This window comes from Salminus brasiliensis, unplaced genomic scaffold, assembly GCF_030463535.1.
Source record: "Salminus brasiliensis unplaced genomic scaffold, fSalBra1.hap2 scaffold_133, whole genome shotgun sequence".
NCBI classification, from domain to species: Eukaryota; Metazoa; Chordata; class Actinopteri; order Characiformes; family Bryconidae; genus Salminus; species Salminus brasiliensis.
Genome location: NW_027326664.1, coordinates 39,226 through 49,974, shown reverse-complemented (window position 1 = coordinate 49,974; position 10,749 = coordinate 39,226). Strand labels below are relative to the sequence as shown.

Here is a 10,749-nt window from a genome sequence, read left to right as displayed (position 1 = left end):
TTTGCTTACTGTTAAGCCTTCACAGGGTAAGCTTGCGACGGCGGTATACAGGCTGAATGAACAAGGGGTGGTGAGGTTTAACGTGGATTATCGGTTCTAGAACAGGCTCCTCTAGGTGGGTCTGAGACACCGTCAAGTCCTTTGGGTTTCAAGCTAGCGCTCGTAGTTCCCTGGCGGATGTTACTCGTAAATTCAACATCTAAGTTTAAGGCTAAGCATAGTGGGGTATCTAATCCCAGTTTGTTCCTTAGCTTTCGTGGGGTCGGGGGGAGATAAAGCTGCTTTCGTATTTGGGCTTCGTGCCTTCGGGTGCGTATGACAGCTCGGTAGGTCTTTGGCTTTAATTAATGTTAACCCCTAACCACCCTTTACGCCGTCATCTATCAACTCGGGCCTCTCGTATAACCGCGGTGGCTGGCACGAGTTTTACCGGCCCTAAGTTAACCTTAATTAAGTCAAGTTTTCACTTATGTCTTAATGTTTATTACTGCTGAGTTCCCTTGGGGGTGTGGCGTAGCAAGGCGTCTTGGGCTACATTGTGTGCCTGATGCCAGCTCCTCATCCCCGGGCGGGGGATTGAGGGCATTCTCACAGGTGTGCGGATACTTGCATGTATAATTTGGGTCGAAGCTGATAGTAAAGTCGGGACCAGGCCTTTGTGCTTACGAAACTTTTCAGGGTTCATCTTAATATCTTCAGTATTATGCTTTGTTTAAGCTACGTTAGCAGATATGTGCACACATATCCGTCTGTGGCATACAATTGTGTGTATACAACATTAATGTGAAGTGTGCCCCCATTTGTGGTATGTTTTACTTTTACAATATGTGTGTATAACTATATAAAGTGTGTTTAACTTATACACTATATATATATATAGTGTGTGTGCACACAGCAAACATCATAAATGTATAGTATAACACTATAAAGTGTACATGTGACTTGCACACATATCCGTCTGCGGCATACAATTGTGTGTATACAACATTAATGTGAAGTGTGCCCCCATTTGTGGTATGTTTTACTTTTACAGTATGTGTGTATAACTATATAAAGTGTGTTTAACTTATACACTATATATATATACATAGTGTGTGTGCACACAGCAAACATCATAAATGTATAGTATAACACTATAAAGTGTACATGTGACTTGCACACATATCCGTCTGCGGCATACAATTGTGTGTATACAACATTAATGTGAAGTGTGCCCCCATTTGTGGTATGTTTTACTTTTACAGTATGTGTGTATAACTATATAAAGTGTGTTTAACTTATACACTATATATATATACATAGTGTGTGTGCACACAGCAAACATCATAAATGTATGGTGCCCACTCTTTAGTAGAACAAGTGTGCAATGAATGGGTGATTAGAATAGTCAACCTTCAATGTCCGAGAGCGGGGGAAAGCTTTTATAAACATTGGCGGCATTTGAGTTGCAAGATCTGGTTAAAGTCCAGGTAAAAGAATATGAAATTTTCCAACGGCATATACTTCCTCGGGCTCGCCTTAGGCGTCCCAGACATCGCTAAAGACCCACGACCCTTCTATGTCTCCTATTGCTGGGTTGTTGCAACAGGGGCTGGATGTGGTATTATGGTCTATTTTGAAAGTTTGTTCCTCTCATTTATTTTATTTTTAGCTTTTATGTTGGGGGTGCTTCTCATGGGAAATTACACTACGGCTTTGGCCGTAGAACATTATCCCGGGGGCTGAGGTGATCGTCCTGCAATTCTTTTTGTTTTAGGCGCTTTGGCTATATTAGTAGAAGCATGACTCTGAGCAGCATATAAGTGGTATCTTATTATTTATGAGGTTGTAACAAAAAATTTAGCGATGGAAGTAAGTGCCGTTAGTATACCTTGGTTGTATTACGAAGTTATTGTGATATTAGTTGTAGGGGGGATAGCATTATTATTCACCTTTTTTTTCACTTTAGTAATGGCGTGAATTACTTATCGAACACCTCCACGCAAACCTTATAAACCATCAGAGGGGGAGAAGAGGTTTGTTGTATTATATTTGTTTAGAGAAGGTTAGGATTGAGTGGTTTGTGAAAAGATAGTTACTCAGGCGAATTTTGTTGTGTTTTTATTTAGGTTACCTTTTGTACGTTAACTTCCGCTAATGTTTGATACTCGTTAGCAGTCGGCCGGATCTTATCCTGTTTTAGGGGTTTGACAGGGCACAATTCGAATTCGTCCGACTAAGGGGGGTAGGGGGGTTTGTCGGGATTTTAACACATTTATGGGGAGGTTTAAAATTTTCAGGGGGGGAAAAAGAGGTATACGTATGCACCTGATATAATATCATGCAATGCTTAAGGTCATGTCTTCGAAGCTTTACAGAAAATACATTAATATAAAGATGAAATGTTCTACCTTAACTGTCATCGCTTTGAAAGTGATTTGAATGCTAAATGAAAGTGACCTAAAAAAAAAAGGAACCAGATGCATATAAAAGAACGCCTTGGCATGGTGGGTCATGGACAATCAAGTTAACCGCATTAGTCAATGCAAGCGTCCACCAAGTTAAGGGGAAATGTTTACCTTGTATGGCCCTGAAGTAGGAACCAAATGCCAGGAATAATTCACAGTGTGTTACCCCCACAATTACTGTCCCTGACCATCAATAATATTGTACATTTATTTATACTGGTTGCTGGTCTCTTACTACACTAATTATTGAGTTCCAATTTCGGTTGAATCTTTGCAGGGGATCATTGTTGAGATAATGATGTGGTAGATCAACCAATCGCTCAAGTTAAACCCATTCCCATTTGATACTAGAATAGTGTAGTCTCATTTGAGTCTTCTTAAACATGTGAGAATGAATGGTAATAAATATATTCATGATCACTAGCAGTTTATGCTTTCAGAAATATGTAAAATATCCATTTCATGCGCTACTACTTTACATTTCTTTTATTCAAGCATGATATGTATGTCCTCAACTCATGAAATGAATGTGTGCTAACATGGAACGTATGTACTCGAGCATAATATATATGTACTAATACAATAATAGTGGAATAGTACATAGCGAAAGTTTTCTTAACATTCAATCCCATGTATAGGCATTAACAGGAAATAGTTTAAGTAAAATGCTGGCTTTGGGAGTCAGTGATAGGAGTTAAAGTCTCTTTTTCCTGGCGCTAGGGAAGAGTTTAACTTCCAATCTCCGGATTACAAGACCGGCGCTTTGGGGTTAAGCTACTAGGGCAAGATCAGTCAAGTGTCTTGTTTTCGAATCATCCGGCTAGGGGGTTAAGGATGAGGAAAATTGTAAAATAAAGGGCTGAGGCGACTTGGCCGATGATGATAAAGGGGGGTTCTGCAGGTATGCCTCCGATCCATGTGAGGATTGCCACGTCTGCTACTAATAGTCAGAATAGAAGTTGGGATAGGGGTCGGAATGTAAGGCCCTGTTGCTTGGATGTGTGTAGTATTGGTACAAGTATGAGGATGAGGATTGAGAATAATAAAGCTAAGACTCCCCCTAGTTTATTTGGAATTGATCGCAAGATGGCGTAGGCAAATAAGAAGTATCACTCAGGTTTAATATGGGTTGGTGTGACTATTGGGTTGGCGGGGGTAAAGTTGTCGGGGTCACCTAGGAGGTTTGGGTTAAATAAGGCTAGGGCTCCTAGTGCGGTGAGAAGAATTAGGAAGCCAAGAAGGTCTTTGTAGGAAAAGTAAGGGTGGAAGGAGATTTTATCTGCGTCTGAGTTTAGCCCCGTTGGGTTGTTCGATCCTGTTTCGTGTAGGAAGAGGGCATGAACTGCAGTAGCTGCGACGATTAAAAATGGTAAAATAAAATGGAAGGCAAAGAATCGTGTAAGGGTGGCATTGTCAACAGAAAATCCGCCTCAGATTCAACGTACCAATTGATCACCAATGTATGGGATTGCTGAGAGTAGGTTTGTGATTACTGTAGCACCTCAAAAGGATATTTGACCTCAGGGGAGGACGTAGCCCACAAACGCGGTTGCTATGACTAAGAGGAGTAGAACGACGCCAACGTTTCATGTTTTTATGTACACGTAGGAGCCATAGTAAAGGCCTCGGCCAATATGTAGGTATAAGCAGATGAAGAAGAATGAAGCTCCGTTGGCATGTAAGTTGCGAAGAATTCACCCATAATTAACGTCTCGTGTGATGTGAGTAACAGAAGAAAAGGCTGTGTAGATATCAGGGGTGTAGTGTATGGCCAGGAAGAGTCCTGTGAGAATTTGTATGATCAAGCAGAGGAGAAGCAGAGAGCCGAAGTTTCATCACGCAGAGATGTTGGCTGGGGCGGGGAGGTCAATTAGTGCGTTGTTGACAATTTTTAGCAGAGGGTGAGTTTTTCGTAGGTTGGCCATTACGGGCAGCTTTTATAGTTGAAGGACAACGGCGGTGTTTCAAGCCGCGGGTCTTGGTTAAAGTCCAAGTAAAAGTAATGAAATTTTTATCTGGCTTGTGTATATGGGGGTTAATTATTGGAATGACAGGGGTGGCATCTAACCCGGCTCCTTTTTTTGCTGCCCTGGGGTTGGTTGTAGTTTCCGGGGCGGGGTGTGGGATGCTAATTCAACATGGGAGTTCCTTCCTGTCTTTGATTCTGTTTTTAATTTATCTGGGGGGGATGCTCGTTGTTTTTGCTTATTCTGTAGCTTTGGCTTCAGAGCCGTATCCGGAGGGGTGAGGTGATCGTCCAGTGGTGGTTTTTATTGTGGGGTACTTAATAGTAGTGGTGATAGCGTGATGGTGGATTTGATGCGAGCGGTGTGACATTCGATTGGAGACAACCCAAGATTTAGTAGTTGGGGAGAGTGCTAGTGGTGTCTCCTGAATGTATTATGAGGGGGCTGGGATATTGTTTGTGGCAGGTGTGGCATTATTATTTACCCTTTTCGTTGTATTAGAGGTAACGCGGGGAAATTGTCGGGGGTCAATTCGTAAAGTGTAGGAGGCAGTAGGTTCCATATATAAACATAAAAAGTAAAATAAGAAGGACTACTACAACCATTGTTGCCTTGTAAACACGTTTTGTGTTTTTGAAGAAGGAAGTTAGCACTATGTGTACGCCTGCAAGGCCAAAGCGCTGTAGTCAAGCGTTGTCAATGGAGAGGGAGCCAAGCAGTTCCCCAAAGACAAGTTTCAAGGTAGAGGCTGGGCGGTGAACAGTTGCGCGGTAGTAGGCTTCTATGTTAGTGTAATTTACAGGTTTTCGGGTGGAGGGGTTTTGGGGTTGGTTTTTTGCTACATCTAGCATGGTTAGGGAAATTACTATTCCTAGCAGTGTAATGATGATAATTGAGAATTTTGTAAAAAGGGGGAATGTAAGGTAGGGGGAGCTGTGAATTGGGGCTAGGCGGGCAAGAATAGAGCCTATGTAAATTGTTGCAAGAGCTAACTGAATTAGGGGTTTAGCATTAATTTTGTCTTCGACGGATATGAAGGGAAGGGGGCTGTATCGGGGCTCTGCTAGAAGCACTAGGGTAATTAGTCGACAGCAGTACACCGCAGTTATGCAGGTGCCAATTAGTGTGAGGGCTAGAGCGTATGAGTTTAGGCTAGAGGCATTTATAGTCTCAATAATAAAATCTTTTGAGTAAAATGCTGATAGGAAGGGGGCTCCTATAAGCGAAAAGCAGCCAAGAATTAAACAAGAGGTGGTAATTGGCAAAAGGTTGAATAGGCCTCCTATTTTTCGGATGTCTTGTTCACCGTTGAGGGCGTGGGAAACAATTCCTACACACATGAAAAGCATAGACTTGAAGAATGCATGGTAGCAGATGTGGTAGAGTGCAAGTTGGGGGGCGCTGATTCCAATTGCTACTATTATCAGGCCTAGCTGGCTTGCTGTTGAGAATGCTACAATTTTTTTTATATCATTTTGGGCCGCAGCACAAGCAGCAGAGAAGAAAGTGGTCAGAGCACCTACGTATAGGCAAGCGGTCAGTGCATCAGGTTGGTACATCATGAGGGGGGAGAATCGAATGAGTAAAAAGATACCTGCGACAACCATAGTGCTCGAGTGGAGTAGTGCTGACACAGGGGTGGGACCTTCTATGGCGCTTGGGAGTCATGGGTGGAGGCCAAATTGGGCCGATTTACCCATGGCAGCAACAATTAAGCCCAGTAGGGGAAGTTCTGAGTCTGTGTATTCGTACAGGCATGAGAGTGTGGTGATGTCCCATGTGTTTAGGTACGATAGGAATCAAATTATTGCTAATAGTAGGCCGACATCTCCTACTCGATTATAGAGTACTGCTTGTATGCTTGCCATGTTAGCTTCTTGACGGCCCCGTCACCAGCCAATTAGAAGAAAGGACATGATGCCTACGCCTTCTCACCCGATAAATAGTTGAAATATGTTATCTGCGGTTACTAGTACAATTATTGCAATGAGGAATAATAAGAGGTGTTTAATAAATTTAGGTAGTGCCGGGTCTTCTTGTATGTACCACTGTGAATAGTCTAAAATTCATCATGTTACGTAGAAGGCGGTTGGTATGAATAGCAGTGCGGCCTGGTCAAGGTTAAGGGTGATAGGGATTTGCAGAGTTTCAGTAATTAACCAGGGTATTAAGTCTAGGGTGAATTTTGTGTCATGAAACCATGTTAGCAGGGCTAGTGTTACGCTTAGAAAAAATGCGTACTTGACAGCTGTTTTTGCAGAGTATAGAATTTCATTGTGGTCTTTGATAACTAATGATTTCACCAGGGGGACTATTAGTAAGATAATAATTATTGCAAACATATAGGGAAAGGGGGACATAGCGACTGCTTGGATTTGCACCAAGAATTTTTGGTTCCTAAGACCAATGGATAACTGTTATCCTACAGAAGCACGAGTGAGCCGCGGAATTTAACCGTGGTTGCGAGAATTAGCAGTTCTTGCTGTTTTTAACCTCCCTCGGTGAGTAAGGGGATTTTAACCCTTATCTCTAGAATCACAATCTAGCGTTTTTTTTAAACTACACTCACAGTAGAATCACCCTCACATTAATTCTGGCTTTGTAATTAGGAGGACGATGGGTATAAGATGTATAACTACTAATAGATGCTCCCGGGTGTGAAAGGGCTGTAGGCCTAGAATGTGGGAGGGGGTGGGTCCTCGTTGTGTGGTAATATAGAGATGAAGTGAGTAAGCAGCTGTAATCAGTGTGCCCAATCCCGTGAAGAGCAGTGTTCAGTGGGACCATTTAAATAGGGCTGTTATGATTATTAGTTCTCCCATTAGGTTCGGTAGCGGAGGCAGAGCAAGATTTGCTAGACTGGCAATAAATCATCAGGCAGCTGTGAGAGGGAAAATTGCTTGTAATCCGCGGGCTAGAATTATAGTTCGGCTGTGGGTTCGCTCGTAAGTTGAGTTTGCCAGGCAGAATAAGAGAGATGATACTAAGCCGTGGGCAATTATTAAAATAATGGCCCCGGTAAAGCTCCATGGGGTCTGGATTAGGATGCCTGCTGCTACGAGGCCTATGTGGCTAACGGATGAGTAAGCGATTAGAGATTTTATGTCGGTTTGTCGTAAGCAGATCGAACCTGTTATAATGATACCCCATAAGGCAAGAATAATAAATGGGTAGGATATATCCTGGGTTAAAGGTTCAAGCATTACGATTATTCGTATTATGCCATAACCTCCGAGTTTCAGTAGCACTGCTGCTAGCACTATAGATCCGGCTACTGGGGCCTCAACGTGGGCTTTGGGGAGCCATAGGTGGATGCCGTAAAGAGGCATTTTTACAAGGAAAGCAAGAAGGCAGCCAACTCATCAGATTTTGTCCGCTCATGAGTCTATCACTATTGGTTTAGAGTATTGTAGGATGAGAAAGGATAACGTGCCCGTATTTTGTTGTAGAAGGAGAAGGGCAACAAGTAAAGGTAAAGATCCGGCTAGTGTATAAAATAAAAAATACATACCGGCGTCAAGTCGCTCAGCTTGGTTACCTCATCGGGTGATAATGATTAGTGTTGGGATAAGGGTTGCTTCAAATATAATATAAAATAGTATTAACTCAGTTGCGCCAAATGCTGTGATTAGGAAAATTTGTAAAGAGACCAGCAGGGAAATATACATTCGCTGTCGGTTCAGGGGTTCTAGGCGGGTGTGGTTTTGACTAGCCAGGATTATTAGTGGTAGTAATCAGCAGGTGAGGGCCAATAGGGGGGTGGAGAGTTGGTCTGTCCCTAGGTAGCTGTTCGTAGAGGTTCAGCCTGTTTCTGAGTTTCATTTTATTCACGAGAGACTGGCTAGGGCGATAATAAGGCTGTGGGTGGTGGTTATAGCTCAAAGTCATTTTTGGGTTAACAGCCAGGTTGTGGGGATTAGTATAATTGTTGGAATAAGAATTTTTAGCATTGTAGTAGAACGAGGTTATTTATGCGATCTGTCCCGTGGGTTCGTGTTGTGGCAACAAGTAGGGCTAATCCTACGCCGGCTTCGCAAGCTGAGAAGGCTAGAAGGTATATAGGGGATGTTGAGGAAAACACTACTTTCAGTTGAAGGGCTCAGAGGGATAGTGCGACAAAGAGTGATAGTATCATCCCCTCTAGGCATAAAAGGGCAGATAAGAGGTGGACTCGATGAAGTGCTAGGCCTGCAAGACCTAAAAAAAAGGAGGAGGTAAAGGTGAAATGTGCTGACGTCATAAGGGTGTTATGGACTTGAACCATAATTTTCTGAGCCGAAATCAGAGGTCTTGTTTAGATTAACGCCCTATTCCGCTCATTCAAGTCCTCCTTGAAGTCATTCGTAAATTAACCCAATGGTAAGTAGGGCAAGAATGACTACAACCCAGAAGAATGTGAGGGCTGGGTTGAGCAGCTGGCTTCCTCAGGGGAGGGGTAAAATTAGTGCAATCTCTAGGTCAAAGAGGAGAAAGAGAATAGCAATTAAAAAGAAGCGTAAGGAGAAGGGTAGCCGTGCAGATCCGAGGGGGTCAAATCCACATTCGTAGGGGGAAAGTTTTTCTGCATCTGGGTTTATCTGCGGGAGTCAGAAGGATAGTGTCACTAGGAGGAGGGAAAGGGTGGTGGTAATTGTAAATATCAGGATTAAGTTCATTATCTCTCCTTGGATTATAACCAAGACTAAATGATTGGAAGTCATTCGTACTAATTAATACTAGAAAGATATGAGCCTCATCAGTAGATTGATACGTATAAGAATAATCATACGACGTCTACAAAATGCCAGTATCAGGCAGCTGCTTCAAATCCAAAATGGTGTTGAGAAGTAAAGTGGTGAAAGGTTTGTCGGATTAGGCAGATTGTTAAGAATGTTGAGCCAATAATAACATGTAGGCCATGAAAGCCTGTGGCAACGAAAAATGTTGAGCCGTACACACCATCGGCGATTGTAAAAGGGGCTTCATAGTACTCTATGGCTTGTAGGGCAGTAAAGTAGAAGCCCAAAAGAACAGTTATAGTTAAGGATTGAATAGCTTGCTTTCGTTTGCCTTCTATAATGCTGTGGTGAGCTCAAGTTACTGTAACACCGGATGCTAGTAAGACGGCAGTATTTAGAAGGGGGACCTCAAATGGGTCTAGTGTAATAATCCCCGCAGGTGGTCAGCATCCGCCAAGCTCAGGTGTAGGGGCTAGGCTTGAGTGGTAAAAGGCCCAAAAGAATCCAAGGAAAAAGAATACTTCTGATGAGATAAATAGGATCATCCCATAGCGTAGCCCTTTTTGAACAGGGGGGGTGTGGTGGCCTTGAAAAGTTCCTTCTCGTACAATATCACGCCATCATTGGTATATTGTGAGCAAAAGAAGGATGGTTCCAAATGCTATTAGAGTGGTGGTGTGAAAGTGGAATCAGACTGCAAGGCCTGATGTCATAAGGAGGGCACCTACGGCGCCTGTCAAAGGTCACGGGCTCGGGTCTACTATATGAAATGCATGTGCTTGGGGGTTCATTAGATATTTTCCTGTAGGTACAGTGTCAATAGAAGTACAAAGACGTAGGCTTGGATGACGGCAACTGCTAGTTCTAATAGGGTTAGTATAAGTAGGATGACGGCAACTAGAAGTGCTGCAAGCATTGATATTGGAAGTAACACGAACACTGCTGTTGAGGTAAGTTGAATCAACAAATGTCCAGCTGTGAGGTTTGCTGTTAATCGAACCCCTAGTGCCAATGGTCGAATAAACAGGCTAATGGTTTCGATAATAACAAGTATAGGGATTAAGACAATCGGTGTCCCCTCTGGTAGTAAATGACCGAGGGTGGCGGTGGGTTGGTTACGTAGGCCAATAATGACCGTAGCTAATCAAAGGGGGATAGCAAATCCTATGTTTATTGATAGTTGGGTTGTGGGTGTAAAAGTATATGGGAGAAGGCCTAGTATGTTAAGGGATAGCAGTAAAACAAGCAGGGAGGTGATAATAAGAGCTCATTTGTGGCCCTGGGGATTTAGCGGGAGGAAGAGTTGTTGTGTAATGCGATTAGTGCATCAGCTTTGCAGGGTGACAACTCGGTTGGTCATTCATTGATTGGAGGGGGAGATGAATAGAGCAAGAGGAAAGAGGAGGGCAACGGCTATCAGGGGTACTCCCATGAGGGTGGGGCTTATAAATTGGTCAAAGAAGCTTAAGATCATGGTCAAATTCAAGAGCTTTTTTGATCAGTCTTCCCTTCGAGTGCTATGGGGCTGTGGTTAAAAATGTGTTTTAGGACTTTTGGCATTATAGACAAAAGGACAAGTCACGATACAATAAAAATTGTGAATCAGGGGGCAGGGTT

At 42.9% G+C, this 10,749-nt stretch overlaps 2 protein-coding genes across 2 annotated transcripts in view; one reads left to right on the top strand and one right to left on the bottom strand.

The window, feature by feature from the left end:
- Positions 1-869: 869 nt before the first annotated feature.
- LOC140548851 (NADH-ubiquinone oxidoreductase chain 6-like) overlaps positions 870-10,749 on the top strand; it is a 14,912-nt gene continuing 5,032 nt past the window's right edge. The window contains 1 exon segment of the mRNA XM_072672025.1: positions 870-10,749. This exon segment is cut by the window's right edge and continues 5,032 nt beyond it. Coding sequence (XP_072528126.1) covers positions 4,450-4,959 — 510 coding nt within the window. The 5' untranslated portion in view covers positions 870-4,449 and the 3' untranslated portion in view covers positions 4,960-10,749.
- On the bottom strand, positions 3,232-6,790 carry LOC140548846 (NADH-ubiquinone oxidoreductase chain 5-like). Its single transcript, XM_072672020.1, is given in 1 exon segment — positions 3,232-6,790. A coding segment is annotated over 1 exon segment (1,014 nt). The 5' UTR covers positions 6,115-6,790; the 3' UTR covers positions 3,232-5,100.